This window comes from Taudactylus pleione, unplaced genomic scaffold (assembly GCF_031769625.1).
Source record: "Taudactylus pleione unplaced genomic scaffold, aTauple2 ptg001573l, whole genome shotgun sequence".
Lineage (NCBI taxonomy): Eukaryota > Metazoa > Chordata > Amphibia > Anura > Myobatrachidae > Taudactylus > Taudactylus pleione.
The window spans coordinates 776839-793791 of NW_028285970.1; the positions used below are offsets into that span (position 1 = coordinate 776839).

At 45.6% G+C, this 16953-nt stretch overlaps 1 protein-coding gene across 1 annotated transcript in view; it reads left to right on the forward strand.

The window, feature by feature from the left end:
* The first annotated feature begins 1346 nt into the window (after positions 1-1346).
* LOC148442289 (transmembrane channel-like protein 2-A) overlaps positions 1347-16953 on the forward strand; it is a 95905-nt gene continuing 80298 nt past the window's right edge. Inside the window, exons 1-2 of the mRNA XM_088464079.1 lie at positions 1347-1405; positions 13880-14026. Of these exons, the coding sequence (XP_088320205.1) occupies positions 1347-1405; positions 13880-14026 (206 nt within the window). The remainder of the gene's footprint in view (positions 1406-13879; positions 14027-16953) is intronic.

The following is a 16953-nucleotide window of genomic DNA, read 5'->3' on the forward strand; positions in this document are numbered from 1 at the left end:
TTTTTTTTGTTGTTGACCGGTGTAATAGACAGGGTACACTTGCAGTGGCAGATGAGAGGTCTCAGAATAGTCAAGGGACTATGATGCAAGCTGGGTAGTCAGACAGGGAATGGCTAGACAAGCTAAACTAGCTGCACAGCTGGGATGACCAGGACTGAGGATATTGCAGGATTACACGACAAGACTAGACAGGCAAGGACGAGACGAGGACTAGAAAGTTCAAACACAGGCAAAGACAAGACAGACAAAACTAACAAGACAAGACAGGCAATGCGCAATATGTGCGGCAGGATGACAGAGCTGAGGTGCAGCTTGAGACAGGACTTGAGAACTGAGGTGCGACTTGAGATTGGAAGAAGCAGCCTTGAGGACTGAGGACTGAGGTGCAACTAGAGACAGGACTTGAAAACAGAGATGTGACTTGGGATGCGGACTTGAGGCCCGTGACGTGACTGGAACCAGGTGATGCGGCCTTGCAGCCGAGATGCGGCTATGACAGCCAAGATGCGGCCTGAGGGCCTGATGCAGACCCGCTCGCAAGCGCTATGCGCTCGCGAGTTTGTCGATGTTTGGCTACTGCACATGCGCACGCTGGAGCCGGCTCCGACATGCGCATGACCGAGACCCGGCTAGCGACGGGTGCTCCGTCGCTCCGGGTCTCGCACCAAACGGGGGCGGCTGTCGATTTTGATTGACAGCTTGCACCATTTTGGAGGCAGGCAGGGGGGGGTGGCTGGCCAAACAGATGCGTTCCCGATGGAACGCTTGCAGTTTGGGGGCGGCCCCACTGACATCACGCGTGATGTCAGTGTTGAGCTTCCGGCTCTATTAAGAGCCAGAAGCTCACTGGGGCTTGCGGGAATGAGACCCTACCACAAGGGTCTCATCGCGACCGTCAACTGGCCGCTCGCAATAGCTGTTGGTGGTCACCCTGGAGGCCGCACCAAAAAAAAATGCCCTGTATCAGAATCAGACCCAGAGAGCCAATAGATGTACAGACTGTGATGCGGCCTTGCGGGCTGAGGTGCAGCTATGACCGCCGAGATGCGGCTTGAAAGCCGATAGATGTGCAGACTGTGATGCGGCCTTGCGGGCCGAGGTGCAGCTATGATCGCTGAGATGCAGATTGAGAGCCGATAGATGTGCAGGCTGTGATTTGGCTTTGAGGGCCGTGGTGCGGCTATGACCACTGAGATGCGGCTCGAAAGCCTATAGATGTGCAGGCTGTGATGCGGCCTTGCGGGCCGAGGTGCGGCTGAAGCTGGATAATGCGGGCTTGAGGCCCGTGGCGTGACTGGAATCAGGTAAACTTGACACAGCAGGAATATTGACTGGAAGCAGAAAGGATGAGAACACTGCAGACTGACTCTGGTGGACACGAACAACACAACTTAGCAGGACTGAGGTATGAAGCTGCCACAGGCAGCGGCAAGGTTTGATGCATGGGTGCTGCAGAACAAACAGGCATGTACTGGACACTGGGGAAAAAACTCCATAAACAGGAACTGTAGAACTTTGAAGACTGGCTAGGACTCATACTTCTGAGGACAGACCAACTAGTAATGGGCTGGTTGTAACTTAACAGTTGCAGGGTCCAATCAGAGCAAAGCCCTGCAAGCCTCCCCAATAACAGACTAGTGTGCTCCTGGCCTGTGCACACAGCCAAGACAATTAACTAGTTTGCAGCTGAGTCTGCAGACAGACAGGTAGGAATGACAGACTATGAGCTTTACACAGACAAGACAGGATTTCCATCTGTCTGCAAGAGTCGGAACAAGGACGAGACATGATGCAGTGTCGCAGTCTTAACTATGACTGGGAACTGCCACCAAGATGATCTGCTAAACGCAGATCCTAACAGTATACCTTCATTTCTTGGTTTTACATTACAAAGAAACATCGCTGTTGCATAGCTTTGTGCACTATTTTAACTAGGGGTGTGCACCGGCCACTTTTCGTGTTTTGTGTTTTGGTTTTGGATCTGGATCTTTCTTCGTGTTTTGGATCTGGATTGGTTTTGCCAAAACCACCCTTCCGTGTTTTGGGTTCTGGGTTTTGTGTTTTGGATCTGTATTTTTTTGAAAAAAAGCATAAAAACAGCTAAAATCACAGAATTTGTAGGTTTTTCTGCTCCTATGCTATTATTAACCTCAATAACCTTAATTTCCACTCATTTCCAGTCTATTCTGAACACCTCACACCTCACAATAGTGTTTTTATGTCCAAAAGGTTGCACCGAGGTAGCTGGATGACTATGCTAAGCGACACGAGTGGGCGGCACAAACACGTGACCCATCTAGGAGTGACACTGCAGTGGCAGACAGGATGGCAGTTAGAAAAACTAGGCCCCAAACTGTACATAATGCAAAGAAAAAAAGAGGTGCAAGATGGAATTGTCCTTGGGCCCTCCCACCCACCCTTATGTTGTATAAACAGGACATGCACACTTTAACAAATCAATCATTTCAGCGCCAGGGTCTGCCACACAACTGTGGCTGAAATGATTGGTTCGTTTGGGCCCCCACAAAACAAGCTGGCAATTAATGTGTCCCTGCACAAACTGGCTCTACGGAGGCAAGATGTCATCCTCATCCTCCTCATCCACCGATTCCTCACCCTCTTCAGTGTGTACATCCTCATCCTCACAAAGTATTAACTCGTCCCCACTTGAATCCACCACCACAGGTCCCTCTGTACGTTCTGGAGGCTGGTCTCCCTGGAAGAGCTGATAATTCATTTTGATGAACATCATCTTCTCCACATTCTGTGGAAGCAACCTCCTACGCCTTTCGCTGACAAGGTTCCCGGCTGCACTAAACACTCTTTCGGAGTACACACTGGAGGGGGGGCAACTCAGGTAAAATAAAGCCAGCTTGTACAGGGGCCTCCAAATTGCCTCTTTTTCCTGCCAGTACAGGTATGGACTGTCTGACATGCCTACTTGGATGCTGTCACCGATGTAATCCTCCACCATTCTGTCAATGGTGACAGTATCATATGCAGTGACAGTAGACATGTCAGAAATTGTTGCCAGGTCCTTCAGTCCGGACCAGATTTCCAAACTTGGTCCTGCCTGCCCTGCATCACCGCCAGCGGGTTGCTTAGGATACCTAAGTTTTTTCCTGGCAGCCCCAGTTGCGGGAGAAAATGAAGAAGGAGCCGTTGACGTGTCACGTTCCGCTTCAGCTGACAGTGTGTTCACCAGCAGGTCTTTGCACCTCTGCAGGCTTGTGTCGGCCGGAAAGAGAGACACCACATAGGCTTTAAACCTAGGATCAAGCACGGTGGCCAAAATGTAGTGGTCTGATTTCAACAGATTGACCACCCTGGAATCCTGGCAAAGCGAATGAAGGGCTTCATCCACAAGTCCCACATGCCGAGTGGAATCGCTCCGTCTTAGCTCCTCCTTCACTTTCTCCAGCTGCTTCTGCAAAAGCCTGATGAGGGGAATGACCTGACTCAAGCTGGCTGTGTCTGAACTGACTTCACGTGTGGCAAGTTCGAAGGGCTGGAGAACCTTGCACAACACGGAAATCATTCTCCACTGCGCTTGAGTCAGGTGCATACCCCCTCCTTTGCCTATGTCATAGGTGGATGTATAGGCTTGTATGGCCTTTTGCTGCTCCTCCATCCTCTGAAGCATATAGAGGGTTGAGTTCCACCGCGTCACAACCTCTTGCTTCAGGTGATGGCGGGGCAGGTTCAAGAGTGTTTGCTGGCGCTCCAGTCTTCGGCACGCAGTCGCTGAATGGCGAAAGTGGCCAGAAATTTTTCGGGCCACCCAAAGCGTCTCCTGCACGCCCCTGTCGCTTTTCAGAAAATTCTGCACCACCAAGTTTATTGTGTGAGCAAAACATGGGACGTGCTGGAATTTGCCCAGATGTAATGCCCGCACAATATTGGTGGCGTTGTCAGATATCACAAATCCCCAGGAGAGTCTAAGTGGGGTAAGCCACTGGGCGATGATTTCCCTCAGTTTCTCTAAGAGGTTGTCGGCGGTGTGCCTCTTACTGAAACCGGTGATACACAGCGTAGCCTGCCTTGTAACGAGCTGGCGTTTCTGAGATGCTGCTACTGGTGACGCTGCTGCTGTTGCTGCGTAAGGTGATACATCTACCCAGTGGGCTGTCACAGTCATATAGTCCTTAGTCTGCCCTGTTCCACTTGTCCACATGTCCGTGGTTAAGTGGACATTGTGTACAACGGCATTTTTCAGGACACTGAGGACACTTTTTCTGACGTTTCTGTACAGTCTCGGTATCGCCTGCCTAGTGAAGTGGAATCTAGACGGGATTTGGAACCGGGGACACACTACCTCCATCAATTGTCTAAATCCCACTGCACTAATGGCGGATACCGGACGCACGTCTAACACCAACATAGCAGTCAAGGCCTCAGTTATACGTTTTGCTTCAGGATGACTGCTGTCGTACTTCATCCTCCTCGCTAAGGACTGTTGGAGGGTCAATTGTTTAGTAAAAGTAGTGGTGTTCCTACTTCCTCTCTGGGATGATGAACGACTCCCAGCAGCAGCAGCAACAGCAGCAGCGGCAGCAGTAGGCGTAGCAATGCAGGATCCTCCGGAGGAATCCCGGATAGGAGAGTCAGTCATGCCAGTGATATGGCCTGCAGGACTACTTCCGATCCTGACTAAGGAGGAAATTGACGAGGAGGGAGTTGACGGTGTGGTTTGCAGGCGCTTGGATACAACAGGACAACGGGATTTAGGTGTCCCTGGACTGCTTACGGTCTGAGCCAAAGTTTCTGAACTTGACAGTAACTTTTTATGAACGCGCTGCAGGTGCCGTATAAGGGAGGATGTTCCTAGGTGGTTGACGTCCCTACCCCTACTTATTTCACCTTTACATATGGTACATATGGCAAGACAGTTGTTGTCCGGATTTGGATAGAAATATTGCCAGACCAAAGAGGTGGAATGTTTGGTCTTCTGCCCAGGCATGACCGAGATGGGCTTTTTCATCCCACGGACAACAACTGTCTCCCCCGGAGCCTGATTTAAACAAACCACATCACCATCAGAATCCTCCTCGCCAACTTCCTCCTCAGCGCCAGCTACACCAGTATCCTCATCCTGTTGTACTTCAACAGTGACATCTTCAATTTGCATATCAGCAAGTGGACTGTGGGTGCTCCTTTCAGCACTTGCAGGGGGCGTGCAAATGGTGGAAAGAGCCACCTCTTCCCGTCCAGTGCTGGGAAGGTCAGGCATCGCAACCACCACCACACTTGGACTCTCCTTGGGGATTTGTGATATCTTCTTAGAAAGCACAGTTCTTCGCTGTGCTTTTGCCAGCTTAACTCTTTTGATTTTTTTAGTGGGAGGAGTGCTTCCATCGTCATGTGAAGCTGAACCACTAGTCATGAACATACTAGGGATCGACCTTAGCCGTTCCTTGCCACTCCGTGTCGTAAATGGCATATTGGCAAGTTTACGTTTCTCTTCAGCTGATTTAAATGTCTTTTTCAAGGTCATTTTCCTGAACTTTGCCATTTGGGATTGTATGTGCCCTCTACTATGACATTGGGCATCGGCCTTGGCAGACGACGTTGATGGCATGTTATCGTCTATGTCATGACTAGTGGCAGCAGCTTCAGCACTAGGAGGAAGTGGTTCTTGATCTTTCTCTATTTTATTTTTATCGGAGAAAGTTTGGTCCTCCATTTATGTTATATAGATTTGATATATACGTGCGGCTAAACACAGAAAATAATTTTTTTTTTGGTTTGGACTGGAGTGTACTTTGTGGGTTACAGCACCCTTTAACGGTCAAGCCAGCCGGCCCTTTACTTATGACACAGGCGCACTCTTGGCACTACTTTGTTGATGCACGTGCGGCTACTGCGCACACAATTCACAAACACAGAAAATAATTTTTTTTTGGTTTGGACTGGAGTGTACTTTGGGGGTTACAGCACCCTTTAACGGTCAAGCCAGCTGGCCCTTTACTTATGACACAGGCGCACGCTTGGCACTACTTTGTTGATGCACGTGCGGCTACTGCGCACACAATTCACAAACACAGAAAATAATTTTTTTTTGGTTTGGACTGGAGTGTACTTTCGGGGGTTACAGCACCCTTTAACGGTCAAGCCAGCCGGCCCTTTACTTATGACACAGGCGCACGCTTGGCACTACTTTGTTGATGCACGTGCGGCTACTGCGCACACAATTCACAAACACAGAAAATAATTTTTTTTTGGTTTGGACTGGAGTGTACTTTCGGGGGTTACAGCACCCTTAACGGTCAAGCCAGCCGGCCCTTTACTTATGACACAGGCGCACGCTTGGCACTACTTTGTTGATGCACGTGCGGCTACTGCGCACACAATTCACAAACACAGAAAATAATTTTTTTTTTGGTTTGGACTGGAGTGTACTTTCGGGGGTTACAGCACCCTTAACGGTCAAGCCAGCCGGCCCTTTACTTATGACACAGGCGCACGCTTGGCACTACTTTGTTGATGCACGTGCGGCTACTGCGCACACAATTCACAAACACAGAAAATAATTTTTTTTTGGTTTGGACTGGAGTGTACTTTCGGGGGTTACAGCACCCTTTAACGGTCAAGCCAGCCGGCCCTTTACTTATGACACAGGCGCACGCTTGGCACTACTTTGTTGATGCACGTGCGGCTACTGCGCACACAATTCACAAACACAGAAAATATATTATTTTTTTAGCACTTGGGGGGAGCACCCCTGATGGACAGAGCACCCCCTGGACAACACTACAGCACCCCTTTAGGACTGGGACACTGCACAGGACTTTGGAGTGGACACAGCCCCTATGGAGAACTGACTGCACAACACAGTCCAGCCAGCCCCTATGGACTTTGAAGTAGTGGACACAGCCCCTATTAACAACAGCAGCACAGCACAACACAGCCAGCCCCTATGGACTTTGAAGTAGTGGACAACAGCAGCACTACACTACACTACACTACACAGCACTAACTCCCACCCTCCCTCTTCACTGTCCACAGCCGAGTGAGAAAATGGCGCCGACGCGGGTACCTTATATAGGATCCAAAACCCGCGAGACTCGGAAGGCGGGATGATGACGTTTTGCCTCGATGTCAGATCCGAGTCAGGCGGGAAAAGTCGAGCCTGACTCGGATCGGACTCGGATCGGGGGGGCTCAGGGGGGTTCGGATTTCAGAAATCCGAACCCGCTCACCCCTAATTTTAACACAGTTGCAGATTATTATTCATTATAATTAGATGAGTGATTCAGTTTGACAGAAACCAAACTTACATGAATTTCCAAGGAGAACCAATCCTCATGATCAGGCACAATTTCACACAGGAAAGTCTAGCGAGAGGATTTGGGCTTTAGTTGGTCTTATAAAATAGCTATTAGGAGAACAGAGAAAGTTGTAGTAGTACAGTAGCTAGATGGGGTGTAGGTGGGAAGAGTGACTGGCTACAGGCACATTTGTCACTGTGTATGTGTGTTTGTCTGAAACACTAGCTAGCAACAACTGCAATCCTGTGTACTGCACTGCAAACAGGTTAAACAGGCAAGTGTGTGTTTGTCTAACATAACACCTTCAATCTAGTGCTGTAAACAGGCTGTTGTGTTTGTGTACTCAACTTGCACTTGTTTATCGCAAGGATATCTAATCTATCTACACTGCAGTATTTATATATATATATATATATATTATTCTGTATTATTATATATATTCAGTTGTGGATTGGCACTCTAGATAAATAAAGTCAATCATGAGGGTGCCTTCCCAAATAAATGCAACAAGAACATTCCCCTTGTAAAGTTGGTGATGGCCCCACTTCTGGAATAAAGAGGCGGCACTCCTTCAGTGTTAAAGGTTTGTATTAATAGGACACATCACACTAAATGTCAAAGTTTCAAAGCCACGCAGGGCTTTTTCATCAGGACGTGTGTTAAACGAAGTACTAGAACAAGTGTCTTACCTTATGTAGTGTTTATGGTGCAGGAAACACACTGGACTTGCCTGGCTTGTGGTGGGTGGGACAGAGTGGGGGAGCTGGAGACTGGCCTGGCAGGATGACATCAGCCATATCCTTTGCAACCCCAACGTGCAGCGCTGCACCTCAATCTAGGGTAGGGCAGTGGGAAAGAATTTAATTGGCCTATTGGTGAAAACATATGTTACTGGTTTAAAACATCAAGTCAATCCATTAGTCCAAATAAAAAAAATGGGGTGTTACAAATGTCCATCATGCATAAGTTATGAGTTCTTGGAAGCTGGAAATTATTTTAAATATCTGCATACTGGATATAAGCACAAAATACGTCACTTGTGTATAAGGGCAGAGACAGTGAGGTTTCAAGTTCAAGATTATTTGTCCAAATAGTACTGTGCTGTGTCTGAGTGATCGTTATCCCACAGAAAGAAGACTTCTTTTCCTGCTCTAAAAAATAATTATTGCACAAAAAAGGCTTATTTTGCAAGTGTTAAAAACATATTTCAAGTCTTTTACTATAAATCAATTACAATTGTATTATTTGCAAGAGTGTTTGTTTAGTACAGGGAGCATATATTACTGTATTTAGTGGGTGTAGATGTGTCTCTGTCAGCTGCACCCAAAAAAAATAAGTAGAAAGACACATTTTTTTGCCAGAGTTAAAATAAAAACTTTTCAAGTATTTAGTTATAATTCAATTAAAATCCTATTATTTTCAAGAGTGTGTGTTTTGTAGAGGCAGCATATATTACTGTACTTAGTGGGTTTAGATGTGTCCCTTTCAGCTACACTCCAAAAGTAATAAGTGAAAAAATGCATGTTTTCCCAATGTCAACAAAAATCTGAAATCTTTTAATAAAACTGCAAAAAGTAAAAGTCCCTCATTTCCCTATCTCATTGTATGTTCACTTGGTGTTGTTTCAGTTAAGTTCAACTACAGTTGCTTTACTCCTGCCCTAGCGTTAAAAAAAAAAAAACAATCATCGATCAGTCGAAGGGAAAAGTTATTGCCAAAAAACGTAAAATTGACAACATGCAAAACACCGCACATAGTGGCAAGGAAAGGCTCAAACCATGGCCTTTCTTTTCGATTGGTGGGTGGTCCGTCTACTGTTGTTTCATGCACTAAAATGCTTATTGCAAAAGCTGGGCCTAAACACGGTCAGGCATCTTCTGTAACCTTGATACAAAGAATGGAAGTTGCTCAAATAAATGTATGTCTATCACAAGTAAATGGAAGGGAGGGGTTAATATAGACTAGGCAGGGGCATTTCAAGAGAGGAGGGGGCCCATGTGCAGTCTCTGTCCAGGGCCCCTCCCCTCTCTCTGCCAGCCAGCTGCCACTGAGCACAGCACTGCACCGGTAGATTTAGGGCACTAGAGTGTGCCCATAGTCTACAGCAGTGCCATTTTCCCGGTGTTTTCCCTACTGTGCATGTGCAAAATGCTGGGAAAATGGCTGCAGCTGCCTTTTTCTAGGCAATTTTGACAGTGCTGATACTTGCGCCGACGTGGGACTCTGGTGGTAGACTGGTAAGTATTAAAAATATGGGTGCATGATGTGCAGTTTGGGCTCCCCTGGACCCAGGGGCTGATGTGTACCGGACACCCTGCACTTATAGAAATGCCCATGAGACAAGAAAAAACAGCAAATAACTTTCCTCCAGCACACTGCAAATAGGCCAATATTAAGAGACTTAGGGGGAGTTTCAATTTGCCCTGATAAATTATTGGGGATGAGAAAAGGAGGTAGACTCTGGCTTTATTGCCCAAGGCTATTCAATTAGGCTCCCTTTTTCCCCTGATACCTGTATTAACACCTCAAATTTAACTGAAAGGGATGAATCTAGGCATCGTGAGATGAACCAGGACAGCCAGTTGAAACACTCATTATTTTTTGTTTTGTATCCCAGGCCACCTGCACATTCATGGAATATGCATGATGATGATAGATATATAATTGAGCAGTAATCCGGATGGTCTCAGCCCTATGTGTGTGCAATTTAAAGCTCAAAGGACATTAGGCATATCTGAGAGACTATAAAAAGCTACCCTAACTTTATGCCACTGTGGCTCCCTGGCTGGGAATGTAGGTGTTGCAGAGAGGGATCAGTGCAGCAATAACTTGGATTAAGTGGTGGCTAAAAGTAGGCTGAAAAATCCTAGCACTCTCCCATACACTGACTGAAAGGAGCCAGTGGCAAATAATGCAGAGCTCAAAGCAGCTTGTGCAGGCCTTATACTGCACATGTCCTTGTGGAATGGGATTGAAATACAGATGGCTCAACAACCACCAGTTCAAATCCCGACAGTGGAAGGCCGAAAGTAGGTGAGTGGTAAGTATCCTCAACCTCCCCTCATCCCCCACTTAACCCTAACACTCCCTTAGGCGTGCCTAACCCTAACTTCCCCCCAGTGCCTAACCCTAACCTCCCCCCTGGGGTGCCTAAACCTAACCCCCCTCCCCAGATCCCGAACCTAACCCTCCCAGGGGAGTGCCTAACCTTAAACTCCCCCCTGGTGGTGCCTGACCCTAAACCTCTCTTCCCCTAGCCTTGTCCCAACCTTTGGGTCATGCAGTAGCCTTGAAGGCTGGTATTCCATGGCTTGCTGTGGCCGGTGAGCCTTATAATATGAAATGGCCTTTGGGCCGTGCAGCAGCCTTGAGGACTGGAGTAACTTGGCATGATGTGGCAGAAGAAGACATGTGCCATAGTGAAGACACTGGCATGGGTATGCAGGATTGCATAGGGAGGATGCTGTAGTGCAGTTAGTGCTGTCAGGTTGACATGAGCAACTGATGCAGTAGTGTGGCTTGTGCTGCCAGGTTGACACAAGCAGCTGACGCTGTTGTGCGGCCTGTGTCATTGCATAAACACAAGCAGCTGATGCTATAGTGCGGCCTGTGCTGCCTGGTTGACACAAACTGTGCACACTGGGCTGCGTTCTCTGGACACAGAGTACTGTCCATGCCGCTTGGCTGACACGAATGGCAGAGGACAGATATGTGGACCGTGCCGCCTGGATCACACTAACGGCAGGTAGATGATATGCAAACCGTGCCGCCTGGATGACACAAACAGCAAAATTACAATAAACAGTAGACAGGAGAACTGGAGCTCGACTGGATGACTGGAGACAATGCAAGAACCGGAAACATGAAAACTATATCACCGGCATCAGAGCAGCATTTGCACTAGCAGGACATAGATGCAGGAGCCAATCTGGACTAATCCCAGAATGATGGACAGGAGGTAGCCGGAGATTCAGCAAACGTTGGCTCGGCGTTCGCCTCGCACAGTATTCACAGTGCAGCGGCTTGTGACACAGAGAATGCATTTAGGTTTAACTTACCAGTTATAATAATTAGAGATGTACAAGGACACTGTGGTTTAACCAAACCACCAAGATGTTTTCTTTTGTGGGGCCCAAACACACCAAGCACTTCAGCCAGAAAAGTGGAAGCCCTTGTCGCTAAAGTGCTTGGTTTGTTAAATTTTGTATGTCCTTTTTAATATACAACATAATGCTGGGCAGGAGGCCCTAAGGATAATTCTATCCTGCATCACTTTTTATTATGGGCTTTGCCAAGATTGTGTGTGTTTGATAGGCAGCATATATTACTGTACTTTGCTGGGGCATTTATGTTCTTCTTTATCTTGTAAGACCTTCCATCACCAGCTTCTTATCATCACATTTTATAATCTACATATAATCTTCAGTAGTATCATCAAATCATACTGTATAATCATATCATCAAATCATATAATCATCATGTAGTATAACCCACATATCTGCTGGTGTAGTAAGATAGGCACATATAAATCCAAGAGTAGCCATTCATCCATGAGTGTATAGATAAATAGACACCATCCAGCATTAATTCAAAGATTAGGAGAGCAGCAATGCATTTCAGCCACTCCTGTGGCCTTTATCAAGCTGAAACTGCCACAGCTACTCTTGGACTTATATGTGCCTATCTTACTACCTCGGGGGATATGGGAGTTACCCAAGGGACACTACTATAATTCCTGCATTCCTGCAAATACGTCTCCAGCGGTACTTTAATGTGGTACTAAATCTGCAGCTGCCGCTATCTCCTTTTATTGAGGGCCAAACAGCGCACAGCCAGTGCAGGTACACATGTGTGAATAGTGCCGACAAAATGCTGCAGACGAGCCATATGCAAGTGAATGAACCAGGAAAGACTGTCAGCTGCCGCCAGCTGCTAATGTTGCAGAAGTTCACTTACGCAGCTCCTGTAAGACCCCTGCAGCTAGCACTCAGTCCTGGTAAGTTCCCAAGAAAGCTTTAAGGCACATATAATTGCAAATTAAATCCATTGTGGAATCGGGACATATATTAGCTCTATTTTTATTATCAAGCAATCTGTGGGAGTTGATACAATTAATCTACTGCTGCATTATCTGTGATATTGTTACATAGTAAGTTTTTAATCAAGCATAAGTGTATACAATTTATTTCTAATGGTTTCAGTTTAGAATTAACTAAACACGTTTACTGTGTCTATGTTCTTAATTGCATTAATATTAATTGTAATATTTGATCTATGTGTTTTAATAAATGTAATTTATGTGCATACGACTAGTTATTATTACACCAGCGCAGAATTGTTCTTTTATGAATGTAAACAGGTCCAAATTACACGATTTTACCAATTTTAAAGAAATCAAAAACCGAAACCAAACCAAAACATTTGAGTGTGGTTTTGCCAAAACCAAAATAGGGGGGTCCGCACACATCTCTAATTATAACCTCTATTTCATAGACTAATATTTAAATAAGCTGAAAGACAATACTCATTTATTGAGAAAGATCAGAGCAACACAAGAATTTTTTTGCCCATTTTTACCAAGATATGGTGATAAAGTATTACATTTAGTTTTTGGCTGCTGCCAAACAAGCATATTATAATTTATTACAGCATAACACATTCCTAACTGAACTAACATCACTGAAATCATTTTTGTTTTTTCTTTTCTTTTCCTTTTTGGATATGTACTAGAAAAGGGATCTTCAGCATGTCTATGTGATAAACCACCTCTTGGGTGGAGACCACACCTGGGGGTAGTTGTAGGGCAGAATATGTTGGGGGCATGCACCTTACAGATATTGCTGTATGGTTCTCATGTAGGCAAGCTATAATTTGCGCACCAATAAAAATTATATTTTTATTTAATTTCCTGACAGCATATTTGGGTTTCATGTAGCCTTAAAAATCATTTGTGATCGTATCTTGTAACGTAATAATCGCTGTTGTTTGGACCTCTGTGGTTTTGCACAACCTATTCAAGTTGTTATTAAGATTTGCATATGATTATGCCTCCTCACCTTCCAAGACGTGTGCATTTACGGCTTGATTTCGAGCCTCTGCGTCTTTGGACAAAGCTGCAAATTGGTTTGGCAACTTAAAAAAAGAAGACAATAGAAACAATGGGCAAAATTTACTAAGCGGCGGTTTGACGGCGGTTTCTATTCTATTCTAAACCCCGGCGGTTTGGTGGGGGTTTCTATTCTATTCTAAACCCCGGTGGTTTGGTGGTGGTTTTGCAGTGATTTCTAAATGACAGCCCTGTTCTATTCTATTCTAAAATGTGTTTTGATGGCAGTTTTGCAGCGGTTTTGGACTTAGTAAATCTGCAGATAGCAAAACCGCCGCCAAACCACAGTCAAAACACATTTTGGAATAGAATAAAACAGGACTGTCATTTAGAAACCGCTGCAAAACCACCACCAAACCCCCGGGGTTTAGAACAGAATAGAACCCGCCACCAAACCGCCGGGGTTTAGAATAGAATAGAAACCGCCATCAAACCACCGCTTAGTACATTTTGCCCAATATGTGAGCTCAATGTCTGTTTCTGTTTTGTTTATTTTTTTCTCCAGTCCATCATCCTCATCCTCTTCAGATGAGGAAAGTATGTCAGAAGAGGAAAGAGAGAGGCTAATGAAACAAGTTGAAGAAAAGAAAAAAATTATTTCCACTATCCGAAGTAAACCTTGGCGCATTTCGAAGAAACTAACAGTGCTTAAGTATGATCCTGATAACAGTGATTTTTTTTTTATTTAGCCACTAGTTACTGTAATTTTCTATTGCAATATGATCAGTATGTAAAAGGTAGTAGCACTTTGATGATGAAAATTCACAATTACTTAAAATTGCATAAACCATATAGGTCACTTTAATAAAATATAATATATTGCACTAGAATCAAATAAAAACAATTATAGCAAGCCAAGTAATACACCTAGTTTGGGACCACAACAGCACATTCCCTGTTCCTATGATACTGCCGGATGCTTGGGTAAATTTAAGAGCAATGCTGTCACTTAGATGTTTAAAGTGAATTGATACCATGTGACCGGAGTAAAGTAAATGGAGTCCTTGTAACATAAGAGTATAAGCCCAGTATCAATGACGCTGAAAGGAATCACATGTTTGGAACACACTCACGTGACCTAGTAGAAGTCACGTGATTTAAACATGTGACTGTTGAGCCCAATAATAAGGGTTTAGAGAGTGTTGCCATGACACCCTAAAGACGCTTATCCTATACACGGAACCCACCCTGAGATCACGTGTTGTCTGTACATCACGTGACCAGGATGGAGATCCAGGAAGTAATGGAATCAGGTAATATATTCTAAATAAAAGAAACACTGTTTATCATAAATTTAATTTTATATATGTTTAAACGGTACACAATCGGGAAACCGTCTGCCTTAATACAGACAGCTGGCTTCCCGACTGTCATATCCCGGCGAAGGTGAAATGCTGGGCATCTAGATGTAGGCGCCTGACATTTCGCTGAGTGGACAGCCGCGAGGGGGGAGGGTTAGGTTTAGGGCACCCGGGGGGGACTTAGGGTTAGGCACCCCCCCGGGAGGGTTAGGGCTAGGCTACGGGGAGAGAGGGTTAGGGTTAGGCACCCCTGGGGGGGACTTAGGGTTAGGACCTCCCTGGGGGACTTAGGTTTAGGCAGCGGGGAAGGGGGGGTTAGGGATAGGCACTTGGGGGGGAGGTTAGGGTTAGGCACCCCCTTAGGAGGGTTAGGGGGTTAGGTTAGGTTAGTTTATACTTACCTTAGCGACGATCGGGTTTTCCAGCGCTGTCGGGCTTCCGCTGCCGGGAACTTTGCTTTTGTCAGCAAGACGCGGCCGGGAATCGAACCACCGGCCATGCCGATTCCGTTTAAACAATGTGTCTAGATAGGTCTGTCTCCAATACATATTTATAATGTTTCTAGTACAGATTGAGTCTCCCATATCCAAAATGCTTGGGACCAGGGGTATTTTGGATATCGGAATATTCCGTATTTTGGAATAATTGCATACCTTATTGAAATGTCCAATGCCCAAATCTAAACACAGAATGCCCTTATGATTCATATACACCTTATACACACAGCCTGAAGGTAATTTTATACAATATTTTCAATAGTTTTGTGGCTCAAACAAAGGGCCTGATTCAGACCCACTTGCGAGCGGCTGTCCGCTCGCAAGTGGGTCGATGGTCTGCACTGAGCATGCGCACAACGGAGGGAGCTCCGTCGTGCGCATGCGCCAGACACGACGAGCGAAGGACTTTCCTTCGCTCGTTGTGTCCGATCAAAGGGGGCGTGCTGTCAATGTTGATTGACAGCACGCCCCCTTTGGTGGGCGTGCCGGGGGCGTGCCTCCCTGACGGGGGCGTTCCCACGGGAACGCCTCCCGTCAGAAGCCGGTCCACTGACATCACTAGTGATGTCAGTGGGAGTGATTTTGGCTCTGATAGAGCCAAAATCACTCCGGAGCTTGCGGTTGAAAACCTCAACCACAGGCTCCGGCTCGCAATTTCGATGGTCGCGATGGTCACGACCATCGCGGCCATCAAAATGCACGCTCGTATAGCCTGTGGGTGGTGACCCACAGCTATACGAGCGTCCAGGAGGACGCTCCATGAAAATGGAGCCCGGCCCTCATGCAGAGCGTGCGCTCTGCTCAGAGCGTACGGCTCTGAATGAGGACCAAAGTTTGTGTACATACATGAAATTAATTTATGTTTCATATACACCTTATACACACAGCCTATAGGTCATTTTATACTTTATTTTTAATAATTGAGTGCCTTAATAAAGTTTTATGTACATTGAACCATCAAAAATCAAAAGTTTCACTATCTCAGTCATGCTAAAAATATTCCGTATTTCGGAATATTCCGTATTTCGGAATATTTGGATATGGGAGACTCAACCTGTATTATGTAAGCAAAGGAGATGTTTATTGTTATCAGGTGCTAATTAGCACTGGGACCAGACAAGGGGTATAAACAAGCCTCACTGGCCATAAGAACCTATACCTATGAAAAAGCTGTCATTAGGCACAGTGAAACGCATTAGAGGACCACCAAGGAGACCACCAGCACACCTCCTTATTTGCCAAGTGTCTACACACACAGCGATCTGTCTTTTGGCTACCCTGAACCCACTTTCCGGATTTGATTTCTTCTTGGGAATATCCTGGAACCTTTTTTTGCTGTCCACACCCTGGATTTACAACAGCGATCCACACCGTACAATTTGGAGGACTCCAAGTGCAGCATACTCACCTGTATGTCAATTGGAGCATTCCCCCTATCAGTATGAGATCTGGTAACTATACACGAGACAATTGAATTTTATATTGGATTCAGTGTCTATACCAACATCCGGTGTTTATGTACTGGACATTACCACTTTAAACATCTAAGTGACAGCATTGCTCTTAAATTTACCCAAGCATCCGGCAGTATCATAGGAACAGGGAATGTGTTGTTGTGGTCCTAAACTAGGTGTATTCATTGGCTTGCTAAAATTGTGTTTATTTGATTCTAGTGCAATATATTATATTTTATTAAAGTGACCTATATGGTTTATACAATTTTAAATAATTGTTTGTGAATTTTCATCATCGAAGCGCTACTACCTTTTGTCTATTGTAAT